The 24,219-nt window shown below is 37.6% G+C and overlaps 1 protein-coding gene across 1 annotated transcript in view; it reads right to left on the reverse strand.

The window, feature by feature from the left end:
* Positions 1–24,219, reverse strand: part of LOC139939636 (uncharacterized) — a 64,175-nt gene that overhangs the window by 37,659 nt on the left and 2,297 nt on the right. The window contains exons 2-29 of the mRNA XM_071935679.1: positions 21,220–21,317; positions 20,581–20,653; positions 19,550–19,584; positions 18,384–18,503; positions 16,619–16,706; positions 15,428–15,459; positions 14,127–14,226; positions 13,644–13,675; positions 13,324–13,443; positions 13,089–13,208; positions 10,212–10,305; positions 9,838–9,869; positions 9,382–9,481; positions 8,897–8,928; positions 8,577–8,696; positions 8,342–8,461; positions 7,839–7,932; positions 7,465–7,496; positions 7,009–7,108; positions 6,524–6,555; positions 4,636–4,735; positions 4,151–4,182; positions 3,831–3,950; positions 3,596–3,715; positions 3,093–3,186; positions 2,720–2,751; positions 2,264–2,363; positions 1,779–1,810 (exon numbers count right to left, since the gene is read on the reverse strand). Of these exons, the coding sequence (XP_071791780.1) occupies positions 1,779–1,810; positions 2,264–2,363; positions 2,720–2,751; positions 3,093–3,186; positions 3,596–3,715; positions 3,831–3,950; positions 4,151–4,182; positions 4,636–4,735; positions 6,524–6,555; positions 7,009–7,108; positions 7,465–7,496; positions 7,839–7,932; positions 8,342–8,461; positions 8,577–8,696; positions 8,897–8,928; positions 9,382–9,481; positions 9,838–9,869; positions 10,212–10,305; positions 13,089–13,208; positions 13,324–13,443; positions 13,644–13,675; positions 14,127–14,226; positions 15,428–15,459; positions 16,619–16,706; positions 18,384–18,503; positions 19,550–19,584; positions 20,581–20,653; positions 21,220–21,274 (2,161 nt within the window). The 5' untranslated portion in view covers positions 21,275–21,317. The remainder of the gene's footprint in view (positions 1–1,778; positions 1,811–2,263; positions 2,364–2,719; positions 2,752–3,092; positions 3,187–3,595; positions 3,716–3,830; positions 3,951–4,150; positions 4,183–4,635; positions 4,736–6,523; positions 6,556–7,008; positions 7,109–7,464; positions 7,497–7,838; positions 7,933–8,341; positions 8,462–8,576; positions 8,697–8,896; positions 8,929–9,381; positions 9,482–9,837; positions 9,870–10,211; positions 10,306–13,088; positions 13,209–13,323; positions 13,444–13,643; positions 13,676–14,126; positions 14,227–15,427; positions 15,460–16,618; positions 16,707–18,383; positions 18,504–19,549; positions 19,585–20,580; positions 20,654–21,219; positions 21,318–24,219) is intronic.

Consider the following 24,219-nt stretch of genomic DNA (forward strand, 5'->3'; position numbering starts at 1 on the left):
AACAGAATAATTCAACACTGACGTCCAGAGAAACTAGGAAAAGTAAAACATAAAATTTCTTAAATCCTTTAAGGTATAATTTGGAATAAACAAAAGCTGAATTTGGTGAAAACAATGCGCGGGAATTTCATCTGAAGGTAGTCACATGAAATAAAGTGAGAATTGGTGGTTAAATAATATCTTTAAAGGGCATTACTTCTCTACGGTACCAAGTTTGAAAAGAAGCTTGCCGTTGTTATCAGCAAATTACGATCACCGATGCAGTCATGTCAAGAACTAAAGGCTTGAGATGAGCAACGTTATAGGAAAGATAAGGCCCCTATAGAGATCGTGATGATTCACTTACCTGGCACTTCATTGCTTCCAGGATTTGATTTTCTGTTAAGAAACATACATTTTCGGATTAATCATCTACCATTCGTTAGTTACTTATACCTTTTGAAAGAGAAAACAAATGAAAATGACATATTACGTATGTAATGAGATGTGATTGGAACAAAAGCAGCTTGAGAAAAAAAACTATTACTTACAAAATCGTCCTACAAAAATAGTTAACATGCAGGGTTTACTTAACCTGTTTTATCCAAGTTCGTTATTTAAAGAAATGTTAAACTTTAAGGTTTGCTGAGAAAAACAGACAAGGCCTTCATGTTTTTTATTTATTTTTGTTGGGGGATTAAACAAAGATCTACCATTTTTGGTCGCATGAATGAAACTTACGAGTTGACGTGGTCAGGGTCTTCATGACTACTGCTGCCATGGGAAGAGGGGCCGCTTTCGTTACTTGCAGACTTGGTTGGGTTTTGTGTTTTTCCTAAAGATTTAATATGAACACATTAATTAAACATTGGCGTTCAGAGAATCGTGGATTAAAATAAATATTGCTTATTAAATTCTTTCAGGTAATACTTGTTATTAACACATCCCGAATTTGGTGATAAAATGCATTGGAATGTCATCGGTAATCAGATCAAAGTTAACGAGAGTTAGTGATTAAATAATAACTTGAAGAGCAATACCTCTCGGGTTTATTGTGTTCAAATTGTGTCAGTGGAGATGAAAAGAAGCAGTATTTGTAACAGTGGCATGTTACACCAGTGCGTAATGATCTGCTCAAGTGTTTTTGGTCTTGATAACTGATTGGCAAAGACCAAACAAAACATAGAGTTGGTGTTCCACAGTTCAGAAGTAACTACGCTCGAACAAGTAAAAATCATTGATACCTAACTGGCATCTAGAACCCATGTACGCTGACGGGCAACTGCATCGGTAGCTGGATCCATAAGGTGAACATGCTCCCCCATGCTCGCAAGGGTTATTCGCACATGGGTCTTGAACAGGTCCTATACATTGTAGTTAATGTAAGACAAAATTAAACAAAAATATCAATCAATATCAAAAGCCATCAATTCACATCACTCACATCTTAAACTTGGGTGTGTATAATTACATGCTTACCATTTTCACAGCGTCTTCCTGTGCAGCCACTGGGGCAAACACACTCAAATAATTGTCCTTTATTTTGGCATACACCGCCATGTTGGCATGGATGACTATCGCAAGGCTGAGGATTAGGTGCTGAAAAAAACACAATATAAATACATGATCAAAAATCTATACTAAGATTCTACTAAGAAGAGGATACCGGTGCCAAGTTTGAAAAGAATTTTGCTGTAAGTTATCAGATAACTACGATCACTGATGCAGTGATTTCAAGAACTAAAGGCTTGAGATGAGCAACTAGATAAAGCCCCTAGAGATCGTATTGATTCACTTACCTGGCACTTCATTGCTTTCATCACTTGATTTTCTGTTAAGAAACATAGATTTACGGATTAATCATCTACCAATCGTTAATTACTTATACCTTTTGAAAGACAAAGCTATAATACAAATAGAAAATGACAGTTTACGTATGTAATGAGATGTAAATTGAACAAAAGTAGCTAAAAAAAACCTGACAAACGACCTACACAAATAGTTTACATGCAGGCTTTTCTTAAGCCTTTTATCCCAACTCGTTATTTAAATAAAACTTACACTTAAAGGTCTGCTGAGAAAAACAGAAAGGGCCTACATTTTTTTGAGTTTTTTTGTATATTTTGTATACGACAAACTCAGTAAAATGGAAGAAGACTTCTGCATAGATTGTTCACGTTATCCGTGTCACAATTCACACCAAGGCAACATCTTGACTTTAAGTTTCAGCACATTCTGGAGAAAAACAAATTCTACCAAAATGTGGTCGAATAATTAAACTTACGAGTTGACGTGGTCAGGGTCTGTATGACTGCTGCTGCCAGGGGAAGAGGGGCGGCTCTCTTTACTTGCAGACTTGGTTGGGTTTTGTGTATCACCTAAAGCTTAAATGCAAACAGAATAATTCAACACTGACGTCCAGAGAAACTAGGAAAAGTAAAACATAAAATTTCTTAAATCCTTTAAGGTATAATTTGGAATAAACAAAAGCTGAATTTGGTGAAAACAATGCGCGGGAATTTCATCTGAAGGTAGTCACATGAAATAAAGTGAGAATTGGTGGTTAAATAATATCTTTAAAGGGCATTACTTCTCTACGGTACCAAGTTTGAAAAGAAGCTTGCCGTTGTTATCAGCAAATTACGATCACCGATGCAGTCATGTCAAGAACTAAAGGCTTGAGATGAGCAACGTTATAGGAAAGATAAGGCCCCTATAGAGATCGTGATGATTCACTTACCTGGCACTTCATTGCTTCCAGGATTTGATTTTCTGTTAAGAAACATACATTTTCGGATTAATCATCTACCATTCGTTAGTTACTTATACCTTTGAAAGAGAAAACAAATGAAAATGACATATTACGTATGTAATGAGATGTGATTGGAACAAAAGCAGCTTGAGAAAAAAAACTATTACTTACAAAATCGTCCTACAAAAATAGTTAACATGCAGGGTTTACTTAACCTGTTTTATCCAAGTTCGTTATTTAAAGAAATGTTAAACTTTAAGGTTTGCTGAGAAAAACAGACAAGGCCTTCATGTTTTTTATTTATTTTTGTTGGGGGATTAAACAAAGATCTACCATTTTTGGTCGCATGAATGAAACTTACGAGTTGACGTGGTCAGGGTCTTCATGACTACTGCTGCCATGGGAAGAGGGGCCGCTTTCGTTACTTGCAGACTTGGTTGGGTTTTGTGTTTTTCCTAAAGATTTAATATGAACACATTAATTAAACATTGGCGTTCAGAGAATCGTGGATTAAAATAAATATTGCTTATTAAATTCTTTCAGGTAATACTTGTTATTAACACATCCCGAATTTGGTGATAAAATGCATTGGAATGTCATCGGTAATCAGATCAAAGTTAACGAGAGTTAGTGATTAAATAATAACTTGAAGAGCAATACCTCTCGGGTTTATTGTGTTCAAATTGTGTCAGTGGAGATGAAAAGAAGCAGTATTTGTAACAGTGGCATGTTACACCAGTGCGTAATGATCTGCTCAAGTGTTTTTGGTCTTGATAACTGATTGGCAAAGACCAAACAAAACATAGAGTTGGTGTTCCACAGTTCAGAAGTAACTACGCTCGAACAAGTAAAAATCATTGATACCTAACTGGCATCTAGAACCCATGTACGCTGACGGGCAACTGCATCGGTAGCTGGATCCATAAGGTGAACATGCTCCCCCATGCTCGCAAGGGTTATTCGCACATGGGTCTTGAACAGGTCCTATACATTGTAGTTAAAGTAAGACAAAATTAAACAAAAATATCAATCAATATCAAAAGCCATCAATTCACATCACTCACATCTTAAACTTGGGTGTGTATAATTACATGCTTACCATTTTCACAGCGTCTTCCTGAGCAGCCACTGGGGCAAACACACTCAAATAATTGTCCTTTATTTTGGCATACACCGCCATGTTGGCATGGATGACTATCGCAAGGCTGAGGATTAGGTGCTGAAAAAAACACAATATAAATACATGATCAAAAATCTATACTAAGATTCTACTAAGAAGAGGATACCGGTGCCAAGTTTGAAAAGAATTTTGCTGTAAATTATCAGATAACTACGATCACTGATGCAGTGATTTCAAGAACTAAAGGCTTGAGATGAGCAACTAGATAAAGCCCCTAGAGATCGTATTGATTCACTTACCTGGCACTTCATTGCTTTCATCACTTGATTTTCTGTTAAGAAACATAGATTTACGGATTAATCATCTACCAATCGTTAATTACTTATACCTTTTGAAAGACAAAGCTATAATACAAATAGAAAATGACAGTTTACGTATGTAATGAGATGTAAATTGAACAAAAGTAGCTAAAAAAAACCTGACAAACGACCTACACAAATAGTTTACATGCAGGCTTTTCTTAAGCCTTTTATCCCAACTCGTTATTTAAATAAAACTTACACTTAAAGGTCTGCTGAGAAAAACAGAAAGGGCCTACATTTTTTTGAGTTTTTTTGTATATTTTGTATACGACAAACTCAGTAAAATGGAAGAAGACTTCTGCATAGATTGTTCACGTTATCCGTGTCACAATTCACACCAAGGCAACATCTTGACTTTAAGTTTCAGCACATTCTGGAGAAAAACAAATTCTACCAAAATGTGGTCGAATAATTAAACTTACGAGTTGACGTGGTCAGGGTCTGTATGACTGCTGCTGCCAGGGGAAGAGGGGCGGCTCTCTTTACTTGCAGACTTGGTTGGGTTTTGTGTATCACCTAAAGCTTAAATGCAAACAGAATAATTCAACACTGACGTCCAGAGAAACTAGGAAAAGTAAAACATAAAATTTCTTAAATCCTTTAAGGTATAATTTGGAATAAACAAAAGCTGAATTTGGTGAAAACAATGCGCGGGAATTTCATCTGAAGGTAGTCACATGAAATAAAGTGAGAATTGGTGGTTAAATAATATCTTTAAAGGGCATTACTTCTCTACGGTACCAAGTTTGAAAAGAAGCTTGCCGTTGTTATCAGCAAATTACGATCACCGATGCAGTCATGTCAAGAACTAAAGGCTTGAGATGAGCAACGTTATAGGAAAGATAAGGCCCCTATAGAGATCGTGATGATTCACTTACCTGGCACTTCATTGCTTCCAGGATTTGATTTTCTGTTAAGAAACATACATTTTCGGATTAATCATCTACCATTCGTTAGTTACTTATACCTTTTGAAAGAGAAAACAAATGAAAATGACATATTACGTATGTAATGAGATGTGATTGGAACAAAAGCAGCTTGAGAAAAAAAACTATTACTTACAAAATCGTCCTACAAAAATAGTTAACATGCAGGGTTTACTTAACCTGTTTTATCCAAGTTCGTTATTTAAAGAAATGTTAAACTTTAAGGTTTGCTGAGAAAAACAGACAAGGCCTTCATGTTTTTTATTTATTTTTGTTGGGGGATTAAACAAAGATCTACCATTTTTGGTCGCATGAATGAAACTTACGAGTTGACGTGGTCAGGGTCTTCATGACTACTGCTGCCATGGGAAGAGGGGCCGCTTTCGTTACTTGCAGACTTGGTTGGGTTTTGTGTTTTTCCTAAAGATTTAATATGAACACATTAATTAAACATTGGCGTTCAGAGAATCGTGGATTAAAATAAATATTGCTTATTAAATTCTTTCAGGTAATACTTGTTATTAACACATCCCGAATTTGGTGATAAAATGCATTGGAATGTCATCGGTAATCAGATCAAAGTTAACGAGAGTTAGTGATTAAATAATAACTTGAAGAGCAATACCTCTCGGGTTTATTGTGTTCAAATTGTGTCAGTGGAGATGAAAAGAAGCAGTATTTGTAACAGTGGCATGTTACACCAGTGCGTAATGATCTGCTCAAGTGTTTTTGGTCTTGATAACTGATTGGCAAAGACCAAACAAAACATAGAGTTGGTGTTCCACAGTTCAGAAGTAACTACGCTCGAACAAGTAAAAATCATTGATACCTAACTGGCATCTAGAACCCATGTACGCTGACGGGCAACTGCATCGGTAGCTGGATCCATAAGGTGAACATGCTCCCCCATGCTCGCAAGGGTTATTCGCACATGGGTCTTGAACAGGTCCTATACATTGTAGTTAAAGTAAGACAAAATTAAACAAAAATATCAATCAATATCAAAAGCCATCAATTCACATCACTCACATCTTAAACTTGGGTGTGTATAATTACATGCTTACCATTTTCACAGCGTCTTCCTGAGCAGCCACTGGGGCAAACACACTCAAATAATTGTCCTTTATTTTGGCATACACCGCCATGTTGGCATGGATGACTATCGCAAGGCTGAGGATTAGGTGCTGAAAAAAACACAATATAAATACATGATCAAAAATCTATACTAAGATTCTACTAAGAAGAGGATACCGGTGCCAAGTTTGAAAAGAATTTTGCTGTAAATTATCAGATAACTACGATCACTGATGCAGTGATTTCAAGAACTAAAGGCTTGAGATGAGCAACTAGATAAAGCCCCTAGAGATCGTATTGATTCACTTACCTGGCACTTCATTGCTTTCATCACTTGATTTTCTGTTAAGAAACATAGATTTACGGATTAATCATCTACCAATCGTTAATTACTTATACCTTTTGAAAGACAAAGCTATAATACAAATAGAAAATGACAGTTTACGTATGTAATGAGATGTAAATTGAACAAAAGTAGCTAAAAAAAACCTGACAAACGACCTACACAAATAGTTTACATGCAGGCTTTTCTTAAGCCTTTTATCCCAACTCGTTATTTAAATAAAACTTACACTTAAAGGTCTGCTGAGAAAAACAGAAAGGGCCTACATTTTTTTGAGTTTTTTTGTATATTTTGTATACGACAAACTCAGTAAAATGGAAGAAGACTTCTGCATAGATTGTTCACGTTATCCGTGTCACAATTCACACCAAGGCAACATCTTGACTTTAAGTTTCAGCACATTCTGGAGAAAAACAAATTCTACCAAAATGTGGTCGAATAATTAAACTTACGAGTTGACGTGGTCAGGGTCTGTATGACTGCTGCTGCCAGGGGAAGAGGGGCGGCTCTCTTTACTTGCAGACTTGGTTGGGTTTTGTGTATCACCTAAAGCTTAAATGCAAACAGAATAATTCAACACTGACGTCCAGAGAAACTAGGAAAAGTAAAACATAAAATTTCTTAAATCCTTTAAGGTATAATTTGGAATAAACAAAAGCTGAATTTGGTGAAAACAATGCGCGGGAATTTCATCTGAAGGTAGTCACATGAAATAAAGTGAGAATTGGTGGTTAAATAATATCTTTAAAGGGCATTACTTCTCTACGGTACCAAGTTTGAAAAGAAGCTTGCCGTTGTTATCAGCAAATTACGATCACCGATGCAGTCATGTCAAGAACTAAAGGCTTGAGATGAGCAACGTTATAGGAAAGATAAGGCCCCTATAGAGATCGTGATGATTCACTTACCTGGCACTTCATTGCTTCCAGGATTTGATTTTCTGTTAAGAAACATACATTTTCGGATTAATCATCTACCATTCGTTAGTTACTTATACCTTTTGAAAGAGAAAACAAATGAAAATGACATATTACGTATGTAATGAGATGTGATTGGAACAAAAGCAGCTTGAGAAAAAAAACTATTACTTACAAAATCGTCCTACAAAAATAGTTAACATGCAGGGTTTACTTAACCTGTTTTATCCAAGTTCGTTATTTAAAGAAATGTTAAACTTTAAGGTTTGCTGAGAAAAACAGACAAGGCCTTCATGTTTTTTATTTATTTTTGTTGGGGGATTAAACAAAGATCTACCATTTTTGGTCGCATGAATGAAACTTACGAGTTGACGTGGTCAGGGTCTTCATGACTACTGCTGCCATGGGAAGAGGGGCCGCTTTCGTTACTTGCAGACTTGGTTGGGTTTTGTGTTTTTCCTAAAGATTTAATATGAACACATTAATTAAACATTGGCGTTCAGAGAATCGTGGATTAAAATAAATATTGCTTATTAAATTCTTTCAGGTAATACTTGTTATTAACACATCCCGAATTTGGTGATAAAATGCATTGGAATGTCATCGGTAATCAGATCAAAGTTAACGAGAGTTAGTGATTAAATAATAACTTGAAGAGCAATACCTCTCGGGTTTATTGTGTTCAAATTGTGTCAGTGGAGATGAAAAGAAGCAGTATTTGTAACAGTGGCATGTTACACCAGTGCGTAATGATCTGCTCAAGTGTTTTTGGTCTTGATAACTGATTGGCAAAGACCAAACAAAACATAGAGTTGGTGTTCCACAGTTCAGAAGTAACTACGCTCGAACAAGTAAAAATCATTGATACCTAACTGGCATCTAGAACCCATGTACGCTGACGGGCAACTGCATCGGTAGCTGGATCCATAAGGTGAACATGCTCCCCCATGCTCGCAAGGGTTATTCGCACATGGGTCTTGAACAGGTCCTATACATTGTAGTTAATGTAAGACAAAATTAAACAAAAATATCAATCAATATCAAAAGCCATCAATTCACATCACTCACATCTTAAACTTGGGTGTGTATAATTACATGCTTACCATTTTCACAGCGTCTTCCTGTGCAGCCACTGGGGCAAACACACTCAAATAATTGTCCTTTATTTTGGCATACACCGCCATGTTGGCATGGATGACTATCGCAAGGCTGAGGATTAGGTGCTGAAAAAAACACAATATAAATACATGATCAAAAATCTATACTAAGATTCTACTAAGAAGAGGATACCGGTGCCAAGTTTGAAAAGAATTTTGCTGTAAGTTATCAGATAACTACGATCACTGATGCAGTGATTTCAAGAACTAAAGGCTTGAGATGAGCAACTAGATAAAGCCCCTAGAGATCGTATTGATTCACTTACCTGGCACTTCATTGCTTTCATCACTTGATTTTCTGTTAAGAAACATAGATTTACGGATTAATCATCTACCAATCGTTAATTACTTATACCTTTTGAAAGACAAAGCTATAATACAAATAGAAAATGACAGTTTACGTATGTAATGAGATGTAAATTGAACAAAAGTAGCTAAAAAAAACCTGACAAACGACCTACACAAATAGTTTACATGCAGGCTTTTCTTAAGCCTTTTATCCCAACTCGTTATTTAAATAAAACTTACACTTAAAGGTCTGCTGAGAAAAACAGAAAGGGCCTACATTTTTTTGAGTTTTTTTGTATATTTTGTATACGACAAACTCAGTAAAATGGAAGAAGACTTCTGCATAGATTGTTCACGTTATCCGTGTCACAATTCACACCAAGGCAACATCTTGACTTTAAGTTTCAGCACATTCTGGAGAAAAACAAATTCTACCAAAATGTGGTCGAATAATTAAACTTACGAGTTGACGTGGTCAGGGTCTGTATGACTGCTGCTGCCAGGGGAAGAGGGGCGGCTCTCTTTACTTGCAGACTTGGTTGGGTTTTGTGTATCACCTAAAGCTTAAATGCAAACAGAATAATTCAACACTGACGTCCAGAGAAACTAGGAAAAGTAAAACATAAAATTTCTTAAATCCTTTAAGGTATAATTTGGAATAAACAAAAGCTGAATTTGGTGAAAACAATGCGCGGGAATTTCATCTGAAGGTAGTCACATGAAATAAAGTGAGAATTGGTGGTTAAATAATATCTTTAAAGGGCATTACTTCTCTACGGTACCAAGTTTGAAAAGAAGCTTGCCGTTGTTATCAGCAAATTACGATCACCGATGCAGTCATGTCAAGAACTAAAGGCTTGAGATGAGCAACGTTATAGGAAAGATAAGGCCCCTATAGAGATCGTGATGATTCACTTACCTGGCACTTCATTGCTTCCAGGATTTGATTTTCTGTTAAGAAACATACATTTTCGGATTAATCATCTACCATTCGTTAGTTACTTATACCTTTTGAAAGAGAAAACAAATGAAAATGACATATTACGTATGTAATGAGATGTGATTGGAACAAAAGCAGCTTGAGAAAAAAAACTATTACTTACAAAATCGTCCTACAAAAATAGTTAACATGCAGGGTTTACTTAACCTGTTTTATCCAAGTTCGTTATTTAAAGAAATGTTAAACTTTAAGGTTTGCTGAGAAAAACAGACAAGGCCTTCATGTTTTTTATTTATTTTTGTTGGGGGATTAAACAAAGATCTACCATTTTTGGTCGCATGAATGAAACTTACGAGTTGACGTGGTCAGGGTCTTCATGACTACTGCTGCCATGGGAAGAGGGGCCGCTTTCGTTACTTGCAGACTTGGTTGGGTTTTGTGTTTTTCCTAAAGATTTAATATGAACACATTAATTAAACATTGGCGTTCAGAGAATCGTGGATTAAAATAAATATTGCTTATTAAATTCTTTCAGGTAATACTTGTTATTAACACATCCCGAATTTGGTGATAAAATGCATTGGAATGTCATCGGTAATCAGATCAAAGTTAACGAGAGTTAGTGATTAAATAATAACTTGAAGAGCAATACCTCTCGGGTTTATTGTGTTCAAATTGTGTCAGTGGAGATGAAAAGAAGCAGTATTTGTAACAGTGGCATGTTACACCAGTGCGTAATGATCTGCTCAAGTGTTTTTGGTCTTGATAACTGATTGGCAAAGACCAAACAAAACATAGAGTTGGTGTTCCACAGTTCAGAAGTAACTACGCTCGAACAAGTAAAAATCATTGATACCTAACTGGCATCTAGAACCCATGTACGCTGACGGGCAACTGCATCGGTAGCTGGATCCATAAGGTGAACATGCTCCCCCATGCTCGCAAGGGTTATTCGCACATGGGTCTTGAACAGGTCCTATACATTGTAGTTAATGTAAGACAAAATTAAACAAAAATATCAATCAATATCAAAAGCCATCAATTCACATCACTCACATCTTAAACTTGGGTGTGTATAATTACATGCTTACCATTTTCACAGCGTCTTCCTGTGCAGCCACTGGGGCAAACACACTCAAATAATTGTCCTTTATTTTGGCATACACCGCCATGTTGGCATGGATGACTATCGCAAGGCTGAGGATTAGGTGCTGAAAAAAACACAATATAAATACATGATCAAAAATCTATACTAAGATTCTACTAAGAAGAGGATACCGGTGCCAAGTTTGAAAAGAATTTTGCTGTAAGTTATCAGATAACTACGATCACTGATGCAGTGATTTCAAGAACTAAAGGCTTGAGATGAGCAACTAGATAAAGCCCCTAGAGATCGTATTGATTCACTTACCTGGCACTTCATTGCTTTCATCACTTGATTTTCTGTTAAGAAACATAGATTTACGGATTAATCATCTACCAATCGTTAATTACTTATACCTTTTGAAAGACAAAGCTATAATACAAATAGAAAATGACAGTTTACGTATGTAATGAGATGTAAATTGAACAAAAGTAGCTAAAAAAAACCTGACAAACGACCTACACAAATAGTTTACATGCAGGCTTTTCTTAAGCCTTTTATCCCAACTCGTTATTTAAATAAAACTTACACTTAAAGGTCTGCTGAGAAAAACAGAAAGGGCCTACATTTTTTTGAGTTTTTTTGTATATTTTGTATACGACAAACTCAGTAAAATGGAAGAAGACTTCTGCATAGATTGTTCACGTTATCCGTGTCACAATTCACACCAAGGCAACATCTTGACTTTAAGTTTCAGCACATTCTGGAGAAAAACAAATTCTACCTTAATGTGGTCGAATAATTAAACTTACGAGTTGACGTGGTCAGGGTCTGTATGACTGCTGCTGCCAGGGGAAGAGGGGCGGCTCTCTTTACTTGCAGACTTGGTTGGGTTTTGTGTATCACCTAAAGCTTAAATGCAAACAGAATAATTCAACACTGACGTCCAGAGAAACTAGGAAAAGTAAAACATAAAATTTCTTAAATCCTTTAAGGTATAATTTGGAATAAACAAAAGCTGAATTTGGTGAAAACAATGCGCGGGAATTTCATCTGAAGGTAGTCACATGAAATAAAGTGAGAATTGGTGGTTAAATAATATCTTTAAAGGGCATTACTTCTCTACGGTACCAAGTTTGAAAAGAAGCTTGCCGTTGTTATCAGCAAATTACGATCACCGATGCAGTCATGTCAAGAACTAAAGGCTTGAGATGAGCAACGTTATAGGAAAGATAAGGCCCCTATAGAGATCGTGATGATTCACTTACCTGGCACTTCATTGCTTCCAGGATTTGATTTTCTGTTAAGAAACATACATTTTCGGATTAATCATCTACCATTCGTTAGTTACTTATACCTTTTGAAAGAGAAAACAAATGAAAATGACATATTACGTATGTAATGAGATGTGATTGGAACAAAAGCAGCTTGAGAAAAAAAAACTATTACTTACAAAATCGTCCTACAAAAATAGTTAACATGCAGGGTTTACTTAACCTGTTTTATCCAAGTTCGTTATTTAAAGAAATGTTAAACTTTAAGGTTTGCTGAGAAAAACAGACAAGGCCTTCATGTTTTTTATTTATTTTTGTTGGGGGATTAAACAAAGATCTACCATTTTTGGTCGCATGAATGAAACTTACGAGTTGACGTGGTCAGGGTCTTCATGACTACTGCTGCCATGGTAAGAGGGGCCGCTTTCGTTACTTGCAGACTTGGTTGGGTTTTGTGTTTTTCCTAAAGATTTAATATGAACACATTAATTAAACATTGGCGTTCAGAGAATCGTGGATTAAAATAAATATTGCTTATTAAATTCTTTCAGGTAATACTTGTTATTAACACATCCCGAATTTGGTGATAAAATGCATTGGAATGTCATCGGTAATCAGATCAAAGTTAACGAGAGTTAGTGATTAAATAATAACTTGAAGAGCAATACCTCTCGGGTTTATTGTGTTCAAATTGTGTCAGTGGAGATGAAAAGAAGCAGTATTTGTAACAGTGGCATGTTACACCAGTGCGTAATGATCTGCTCAAGTGTTTTTGGTCTTGATAACTGATTGGCAAAGACCAAACAAAACATAGAGTTGGTGTTCCACAGTTCAGAAGTAACTACGCTCGAACAAGTAAAAATCATTGATACCTAACTGGCATCTAGAACCCATGTACGCTGACGGGCAACTGCATCGGTAGCTGGATCCATAAGGTGAACATGCTCCCCCATGCTCGCAAGGGTTATTCGCACATGGGTCTTGAACAGGTCCTATACATTGTAGTTAATGTAAGACAAAATTAAACAAAAATATCAATCAATATCAAAAGCCATCAATTCACATCACTCACATCTTAAACTTGGGTGTGTATAATTACATGCTTACCATTTTCACAGCGTCTTCCTGTGCAGCCACTGGGGCAAACACACTCAAATAATTGTCCTTTATTTTGGCATACACCGCCATGTTGGCATGGATGACTATCGCAAGGCTGAGGATTAGGTGCTGAAAAAAACACAATATAAATACATGATCAAAAATCTATACTAAGATTCTACTAAGAAGAGGATACCGGTGCCAAGTTTGAAAAGAATTTTGCTGTAAGTTATCAGATAACTACGATCACTGATGCAGTGATTTCAAGAACTAAAGGCTTGAGATGAGCAACTAGATAAAGCCCCTAGAGATCGTATTGATTCACTTACCTGGCACTTCATTGCTTTCATCACTTGATTTTCTGTTAAGAAACATAGATTTACGGATTAATCATCTACCAATCGTTAATTACTTATACCTTTTGAAAGACAAAGCTATAATACAAATAGAAAATGACAGTTTACGTATGTAATGAGATGTAAATTGAACAAAAGAAGCTAAAAAAAACCTGACAAACGACCTACACAAATAGTTTACATGCAGGCTTTTCTTAAGCCTTTTATCCCAACTCGTTATTTAAATAAAACTTACACTTAAAGGTCCGCTGAGAAAAACAGAAAGGGCCTACATTTTTTTGAGTTTTTTTGTATATTTTGTATACGACAAACTCAGTAAAATGGAAGAAGACTTCTGCATAGATTGTTCACGTTATCCGTCACAATTCACACCAAGGCAACATCTTGACTTTAAGTTTCAGCACATTCTGGAGAAAAACAAATTCTACCAAAATGTGGTCGAATAATTAAACTTACGAGTTGACGTGGTCAGGGTCTGTATGACTGCTGCTGCCAGGGGAAGAGGGGCGGCTCTCTTTACTTGCAGACTTGGTTGGGTTTTGTGTATCACCTAAAGCTTAAATGCAAACAGAATAATTCAACACTGACGTCCAGAGAAACTAAGAAAAGTAAAACATAAAATTTCTTAAATCCTTTAAGGTATAACTTGGAATAAACAAAAGCTGAATTTGGTGAAAAAATGCGCGGGAATTTCATCTGAAGGTAGTCACATGAAAGAAAGAGAGAATTGGTGGTTAAATAATATCTTTAAAGGGCAGTACTTCTCCACGGTACCAAGTTTGAAAAGAAGCTTGCCGTTCTTATCAGCAAATTACGATCACCGATGCAGTCATGTCAAGAACTAAAGGCTTGATTTGAGCAACGTTATAGGAAAGATAAGGCCCCTATAGAGATCGTGATGATTCACTTACCTGGCACTTCATTGCTTTCAGAACTTGGTTTTCTGTTAAGAAACATAATTTTTTTATTAATCATCTACCATTCGTTAATTTACCTTTACCTTGTGAAAGGCAAAACTATATTATATCTAACGAAAACGACAGTTTACTCATATAATGAGTTGAAATGGAAAAAAAAAATAGCTCGAGATAAAACCCCTGATAAACGACCTACACAAATAGTTTACAAACAGGTTCTTTTTAAGCTTTTTTATCACAATTCGTTATTTAAATAAAAGTTAAACTTAAAGGTCTGCTGAGAAAAAACAGATAGGTCCTAAATTTTGTATATTTTTTTAGTCGATAAACTCAGTAAAATGGAACAAGACTTCTGCAGAAATTGTTCACGTTATCCGTCACAATGCACACCAAGGCAACATTTTTGCCTTTAAGTTTCAGCACATTTTGGAAAAACAATAATGTTCTACCAAATTTGAGGTCGCGTGAATGAAACTTACGAGTTGACGTGGTCAGGGTCTTTAAGACTGCTGCTGCCATGGGAAGAGGGGCGGCTCTCTTTACTCGCAGACTTGGTTGGAATGTGTGTATCTCCTAAAGCTTAAGTGCAAACAGAATAATTCAATAATGACGTCCAGAGAAAATTGGAATGGTAAAACATAAAATGTCTTAAAGTTTCAAGGTATAACTCAGCTTGGTGGAGCAATTCTACTAAGAAAAGGATACAGGTGCCAAGTTTGAAAAGAAGCTTGCCGTTGTTATCAGAAAATAACGATAACTGATGCAGTGAATTCAAGAGGCTTGAGATGAGCAACATTATTGGTAAGATAAAGCCCCTATAGATCGTATTGATTCACTTACCTGGCACTTCATTGCTTCCAGGATTTGATTTTCTGTTAAGAAACATACATTTTCGGATTAATCATCTACCATTCGTTAGTTACTTATACCTTTTGAAAGAGAAAACAAATGAAAATGACATATTACGTATGTAATGAGATGTGATTTGAACAAAAGCAGCTCCAGAAAAAAAAAACTATTACTTAAAAAAACGTCCTACAAAAATAGTTAACATGCAGGGTTTACTTAACCTGTTCTATCCAAGTTCGTTATTTAAAGAAATCTTAAACTTTAAGGTTTGCTGAGAAAAACATACAAGGCCTTCATGTTTTTTATTTATTTTTGTTGGGGGAAAAAACAAAGATCTACCATTTTTGGTCGCATGAATGAAACTTACGGTTTGACATGGTCAGGGTCTTCATGACTACTGCTGCCATGGGAAGAGGGGCCGCTTTCTTTACTTGCAGACTTAGTTGGGTTTTGTGTATCACCTAAAGCTTAAATGCAAACAGAATAATTCAATACTGACGTCCAGAGAAACTTGGAATGGTAAAAAAACTAAATGAGAAGACGATACAGGTCCCAAGTTTGAAAAGAAGTTTGCTGTTGTTATTAGAAAATTACGATCACTGATGCAGTCATGTCAAGAACTAAAGGCTTGAGATGAGCAACATTATAGGTAACATAAAGCCCCAAAAGATCGTATTGATTCACTTACCTGGCACTTCATTGCTGTCAGAACTTGATTTTCTGTAAAGAAACACATATTTTCGGATTAATCGTCTTCCATTCATAAATTACTTATACCTTCTGAAAGAGAAAGCTATAACGACAATTGAAAATGATAGTTTACGTATGTTATGAGATGTAAATTGAACAAAAGTTTAACTGGAAAAAAAACCTTGGAAAAATGACCTACAAAAATAGTTTACATGCAAACTTTTTATAAACCTTTCTATCCAAGTTCATTATTTAAATAAAACTTGAATTTTAGGCATGCTGAGAAAAAATGGGGCCTTCAAGTACCATGTTATTTATTTTGTACTCTAAAATGAATAAATGAACTAAAATGAAAAAAGCCTACTGCATACGGTTTTTTTGTCACGATATCGGTAACAATGCACAATGAATCAATGTGTTGGTTTAAAGTTTCAGCACATTATAAAGATCTACAAGATCTACAATACTCGTGGTCGCATGAATGAAACTTACGAGTTGACATGGTCAGGGTAAGTTTGACTGCTGCTGCCGGAAAGGCCGCTTCCTGTAGCTCCTTTGATGGTGTCCAACAGTTTATTTTCTAAAATTATAGAGAAAACATCATGACATGAAAGGTGTAGATTCGTATATGATTCTACCTTTAACTGTAGATTCATTACGAATCTACACTTGATCGAGATAGTATTTGAATGTGCGGCAGCTGCAATACTGAGAGCTTTAATAATTGTCTCTTGGTCCACATATTTTTCTCTTTATAGAAGATTGTACATCAAATGAATGATGACTAGTAGTTTAGCATAATATACACATATTGACTGGCAACGAGGTTACTAGTATACGTCTATTCCCACGAGGGACTTTGAGTGACCAGAAGGGCGACCTATTTCCCGAGGCCGAAGGCCAAAGGAAATAGGCCCCTCTTCTGGTCACTCACAGGCCCGAGCGGGAATAGACGTACACTAGTTACCGAATTGTGCCAGTCAATGTGTGTTTTATAACACAGGTCGGTCTTAAAATGTCAAATAAGAACAGAAAAAGGAATTTTGTAGTTTGTTCACGGTTCAAGTCAAGAGAGGGCGCTGTTACCGCGGGCACTATTTGCAAAGACTAGTGCCCGCTCTGGTACTATTCCCGCAAATTACGCGCGCGCGGTCACTAGCCTATATTAGTTCATCCCACGTGACCGTGTTTCAGCCAACCAGAATACAGAAAAAGCAAGAGGTGTGTTATCACTACAAATATTTATGCACGAGTAATTCTACGAGTCCACACTCATTGTTGAGAAATAATAACGTCCACAGTTAACAAATGTTTTCGTGCCATACGTTTCCATCGGTGATGCTCGAATAGCTCTCGCACTCGGAACTTGAAGGGTTATTTTTGACACTTCAACCACATATCAACATCAAAATTCGTCTGTCATTATATCACATGGGGGAATATTGGTAAGATTCGCAGGTACTTGGACAATAGTGCCACTGAAAAGGTCATTCATGCAGTTTGCTAATTACCTCTTGTCTTGACAAAGTCTTTGCTCTTTCTTCTCTACAGTCTCCCTTACGACCAACTATCCCGTCTTTAATGCCTCCAAAACACCGCATAGTGACACTGTCTAGAAAATCATGTTCTTTCACCCCCATATTGAAACAACTTCACTGGTTCTCTCCTATCAAGGAATCTTCGATCAAGTGCCATACATCATTGAAAGTCTCAGCTGCGCCACGCATCTGGAACTCTCTACCACCTAATTTTAGATCTTGTCTTTGTATCACACAATTCAAATCTCTTCTTAAAACTTATCTAATGTCACAGGTTTTTAAGGACTGCATTTATTGTGTCTGTTGCTGATTTGTTGCTTTCGTTTTGTTTTTACTGCGCCTTGAACACCCAGCGTAGTTATGTTCGCATTGCAAGTCAATTGTTAAATCTAATTCGTATATTGCTGCTACTAGTTAATAACTTTGGGAGAATAGTTGTCAGAGAGTAGTAATCCATTCTTTACTCGCATCTTTAACTTGGGTGTATATAGACGATTTGACCTATGTTTACATTCAAACTGCCCCCTGTTGACAAACCACTGTATACGTCATGTTTCGCCGGGCAAAAAGACGCGTAGTCATGGTAAAAGTGCATACACTTTCTAGCTGGCTGCCAAAACACAAAGGTTTTGCCCGGCGGTATGCGCGCGAACCATGTTATGGTTTTCGAGTGACGTCAGATGTCACATCGTCTATAAGACGGTTTGAAACGTACATACCTAGTTCACAGCGTGTTCCCGAGCAGCCACTGGGGCAAACACACTCATATGTTGTTCCATGATTATGGCATATACCACCATGTTGGCATGGATGACTATCACAAGGCTGAGGACTTGGTGCTGAAAAGAAATAAAAAATAAAAATAAGAAATACAAAAAGATACCCTCAAAAGAATAGCACAAAGAGGGTGCATTTTCATAATTTCGAGAACAGTGCCTGTTTATTCTTTTTTAAAGGTGAGTTAACATGTGTGAAAACTAGCAGTATTTCTTTTGGTTGAATGTCACTACCAGCACAAAGACTTTTTAAAACACTTGACCTGGTGTTGATAATACTGATTGTTTTTACTTCAAACTGTCACTGACAGAACAAAGACAATGTTTATTTATTTCCTTTATTTAGCCAGGGTGAGCCAAATTTCAATTTAAACCCTGCAAAATTACATTGTTAAAGAACAAACAAATACAACATGTTAGATTCAGTGGGCCTTTAGGCAAATGTTAAAAACATGCAATGAATAATTTCAGAATTTTCCGGCTTCCAATGTGTAAGCATCTATCAAAGTGTGATGAATAAATTGAATGTTTTGCTAATATTTTGGATGAACAATCATCGAGATAAAAACTGGACTACAAACGACAACAAATCAAATGTAAACTCTCTAAAACACTCCCGAATCTGGTTTTTATCACTAAAACGTTCAAAACAGTGACCTCGTGGTGACCTTTACTTCCGATTCAGCCGGAAGTGTGACCTTCTCAAGAACTACACCATCGATTTGTATTAAATCTATACCCAGTTATAGACTCATTGGGCATAAGCCTTTAAAAACAGTGTACCCATGCTGACCTTTACTTCCGGGTCAACCGGAAGTGGGGCCATATCTAAAAAAAGTACACATCCGATTTTCAAACTTGTTTTCAGTTATAGGCTCATAGGCATTGGAGCTTAGCTGCGGTAAACGTGACCCCATGTTGACAATTACTACGGGAAGATGGACTATATCTCCAGAGCTACAGAACCGAATTTAATTTATTTTTCAGTCATAGACTCATTGGACATTGGAAACTAGCCTTTGGTAACCGTTCTTTATTTAAGCATAAGCAAAACAAAACTGATAGGTTTAGTAGTTTATGATATGAACTTAAGGATACGTTTTTTTTACCGTGTTGTTCATGAGAGCCTCCTGTTGAAAAACCCCTGCAGAAGAAAAAAAGTTAAGAAAAACAAAAACGAATATCGATTATCAACTACCGAAAGGCAAAGTGTTTTCAGATTGTTCCAAAGGTTTTGAGCAGCTCCATTAAACAACCTTTGACGAAGACTTTGTGGTTTGTAATGTTGTGAGAATCCTTGTATCTGAGCTGTAGCGGAGTGTGCGATTTGGCTGGTAAGGTGTAATTAATTCATTCAGAGACAGAGGGAGCAGTTTCGATCGAACATGATGTATATGTGATTATTAACGGTTTAGTATCCGACACATTTTGAGAATTGCACAATACAGCAACCCCTATTAACAAAATGCCAGTAAAATGTAAAGTGGTTAGGGTCAGGGGTATATTATAAATTTACATGTAAATATTTACGTTAAATAATAAATTTACACTTGGCACCTAATACAACCCGTCGTGCAGACAGGCAGCTCCAGATGTGGCATCCACATGACTACGTCATACTGAGGTTTTGCGCATGCGTCAATTCGTCACCAACGTTGTCTGAACGAGTCGAGGACCCCACAGCTATGATTTTGACGTTCACTCGAAATAAATAAAAAACCGTGACGACGCAAAGAGTACGCATTGTGGTGCTTGAATTGCTCCCGCAGAATACTCCCACGCTTATTTAACCAATCGAGGGCATGCATTTTTAAGTTATCGTTTTTATTCTAGTATCGTGGAGTACGCACGCGCAGAACCCCAAATTCACCGCTAACCCGTGAAATACGCTTGTCGTAAGCACATAATTCCCTGCTTCCGTAAGCGCAGATTCTGTGCTTACGGTAAGCAGAGCCATGAAATTGGGCCCTGGGCAACAGAAGCCATGGCCTCCGTGTGAAGTTCCACGCCTGTGAGAGTTATCGAGGCACGTGTGACCGGGCCTTTAAGCTGCCCATTCCTACCGAGCTGCATAGATTTGAACAATGTTCTTGACGAAACACACAATTATAAGCCGAACCGAAGTTTTTTTCTCACTCACCCGCTTCCTTTTGTACTTTCCTGAGACCCAGAACCTCCTCTAGAAATAGAGTAACCGTCGACGCTGTAGATAGCTGTATTTCAAAGGAATTCATGACTATTGAATGCAATCCCGAAATAAAATGTATGGTGTGTGTGGAGTCGTAGCATTTTAATTAGTTTGTAATTAACCAAAAGGGGTAACGGTAAGTTGCATGTCTTCAAACACAACAATGTTACACTTTAAAGGATAATTATTTTTAAAAAAAATTAAATAAATCGCTAACAATGTAAACACTTGTGAAAGTTTAAAATCGATCGGCTATCTGGGTCACGAGAAAGTATGACTTTACCTACAAAATATTTTCAAAGTAATGATTGTTACTATCATCGTTAGACCCGTTTAAGTTTTATGTAAACCTCTGATCTTAGACGAGTTCAAAATTGTCAATTTTATTCTATAGCCAGGGCAAACGATGAAGTTGATCAAATATGTCAACACATAGCTTTCACATAAGTTTGTTGTGAAATGACATGTTGAAATAGGTATTTTTGTTGCCCAAAACAAGTTGGTAAACTGGAATATTTTCAGCCCATCTTTCTGTTTGAAAAAGCCAACACAAACAAATGGCTGACCTTTATGCAAAATAAACTCACTTACCAAGGAACAAAAATATCAGACTGCAGAAAGCGATATCAAAGCAGAATCGCCCCATTTTGGCTCCTTCAGAAGTTTCAAGACTCCTGTGGTCTGTCAAACTAGGAAAAAATACAACAGATTGGCATTATCAAGCCTGCATTCCACAATAGGGTGGCATTATTAGGCATGCGTTCCACAATAGGGAGGCATTGTTAGGTATGCATTTCCAACAGGGTGGCAACTTTAGGCCTGACCAACAGGGTGGCAACTTTAGGCCTGCATTTCCAACAGGGTGGCAATATTAGGCTTTCATTCCCAACGCGGTGACAATACTGAGGCTCGCATTCCCAACAGGGTGGCATCCCGGACAGGCCGACAATAGTACACATAGGCCTTCACGGAGTAGAGGGCATGCATTCCCAACAGGGTGGCATTGATAGGCATGCATTCCCTAATGGGTGACAATGGGTGCGTTCGTTTAGCTTCCCTGGGTCTACCCCGCGGTTCAACTCGGGTGAGCCCCTGACAAGAGCTAAACGAACGACCACTCACCGCTCTCGTTGTGACCCACTCCACAAGCAGGGCACTCGGGGATGACCTGGGTGAGCCCCTGGAATGACGTCAAAAGCTATTCAAACGCACCTGAGCAGACCAGGGATGACCCAGGGAAGCTAAACGGACGCACCCATTATGAGGCATGCATTTCAACATTGAGGCATTATGGGGCACGCATTTTAAAACACGGTGGTATTATTAGGTCTGCATTTCCAACGTGGTGGCAATATTAGGCCTGCATTTCCAACAGGGTGTCAATATAAACTGCGCCAACAAAGTATCTAAACACTTACAAATGGTCAGATTTATCGGTACCTAAAATAGTATACAACAAAATAATTATACATTTTTATTCACCGTTAATTTCTGCACATGTTGACACCTATTGTGTTCCGATACGATGTTGTTTGGTGGTTTTATGGGCACTTGGGTGGCTGGAGGTCGAATTTCAAAAGTTGCAAAAGCCCCTATCCCAATTCCAAAAGGGAACTCTCGTAAGCATCACACACAGACAAAATCAAGACAGAAGACACACACTCGTTTTGTTTATTTGACCATGAAATTTATTGCCGTATCTTTAACTTTCAAACTGCTGATATACTGTCCTCCATTCTTGGTGTGTCCCCCATCAATGTCCTGAACGGCAAGGAGTCGTCTTCTCATACTCCCAATGAGACCTCTGATCTTTCCCTGGTCATTCCCTTGTCATTTCCTGATCAGGATGCGTCGCAATCCCTCGAGAGTGGCGTCAGGCTAGATGGACTTGTTCACTTTCTTCTTCGCAGAAGTCACCCTCGGACGGCTACTCCTTGGCAGGTCGTCCACAATTCCCTGAATTTGGTAGCGATTCCACCATTTACTGACCGTCGCTGATAAGGTTCCAACTTGATGAGCTGCAGCTCGAATCGACATACTGGCTTCTATCAAACCAACGATCCGTCCCCTTTCCCGTTTGGTCAGTTGAGCCATCTTTCATGTTATCTTGAAACACCTTTCTCTGTCTTACCATATCGGGGAATCTGGCTCTTAACCCATATGATGTATGCCTCCCATCTTTGGTCCCTTTGCTTGGTTACTGACAATTAATGCTGTATGTTCATCGCAACCGATTTATCCAACATGCGACAAAAACAAATCATTCATAAAAGGCGGGCAAAAGAAACGATTTAGCTTGAATAGGGGCTTTTGCAACTTTTGAAATTCGACCTTAAGCCACTCAAGAGCTAGTCTTGGTCCCAAGACCATTGGTGTTGCGCGGTCACACACAACCAACGTTCCGATTATGCACGGCAAAAACTGTCCACGCTTGTAATGAACGAACGCTAGCGGGCGCTCTGTTTCTCTGATTTAGATCTCACCATGGTCTTGAATATTTGCAACGACGGGTTTTAACTTTTTTATTGTTTTTCGGCAAATCTCCCCCGACTTTCCGGTGGAGCCAATCAGAGGCTGCGTTGCGGTTGGCTCATGAATAATTCATCAGTGTTGTGCATGTAGTGTACAATGCATGCAGTAATTCCATTGCATGACTTTTGCTTTACTCTGTGTGTGGGTATATATGTTTTTCATCGGAGTATAATAATGTCCAGATCAGTAGGATTTGAAACTTTGACACAGGGTGGAAATACGATAAAGAAAGGTTTGTGGTACCAGCACAAACATTTCTGTGTATAATGTCCAGATCCAGACACCTGCATTGCCATGATATGCAGCTTGAAATGCGATCGTGGCGTTATGCTCCCGACGTGCCAGGGCCCATCACTGATGAAGCCTGTATTGGCTAAACAATTTGCTTATAGTTAGCACAAAATAGTATTGCTTAGCAGAAACTGGTTGCCAGCCAATTTGTAATTAAATTTGAAATTTTGTAGTGCCCAAGTAAATTTTTGGATAGTAAAGAAATTGTGTACAGTATTTTCTGCCAAACAGATATTAACTGGTGGGCCCTGTAGTGTTATTCACAGTAAAAGTTTTTTAATCTAGGGGGAAGGAAATCTTGAGGGATTCAAAAGCATCTTTGTGAGAACGTATTTTGAAACGTAACCGTAGCTGGCATGCATATCTTGGAACGTAAGCGTAGCTTGACTTGGGATTGAAAGCGTACTTTTTGATATTGTAGCGTAACCTATTAGTATCTTGGAGTGTATAAGCGTAGCTGAGTAGCTGCGTAGCTTGGAACGTAACAGTATCTTTTGGTGGAGCGTAAGCATATCTTGGAACATAATTCATAGCTGCGTATCTTGGAACGTAAGCGTAACTTGACATGGGATTGAAAGCGTACCTTTTGATATTATGGCGTAACTTGAAGGAACGTAAGCAGATCTGTAAGCGCAGCTGAGTAGCTGTGTAGCTTGGAACGTTGACATCTTTTGGAACGTAAGCATATCTTGGACTGAAGCGTAGCATCTTGGAACATAAACGCAGCTGCGTATCTTTGAACGTAGGCATAGCTTGACTCGGGCTTGG

This window comes from Asterias amurensis, chromosome 7 (genome assembly GCF_032118995.1).
Source record: "Asterias amurensis chromosome 7, ASM3211899v1".
NCBI lineage: Eukaryota > Metazoa > Echinodermata > Asteroidea > Forcipulatida > Asteriidae > Asterias > Asterias amurensis.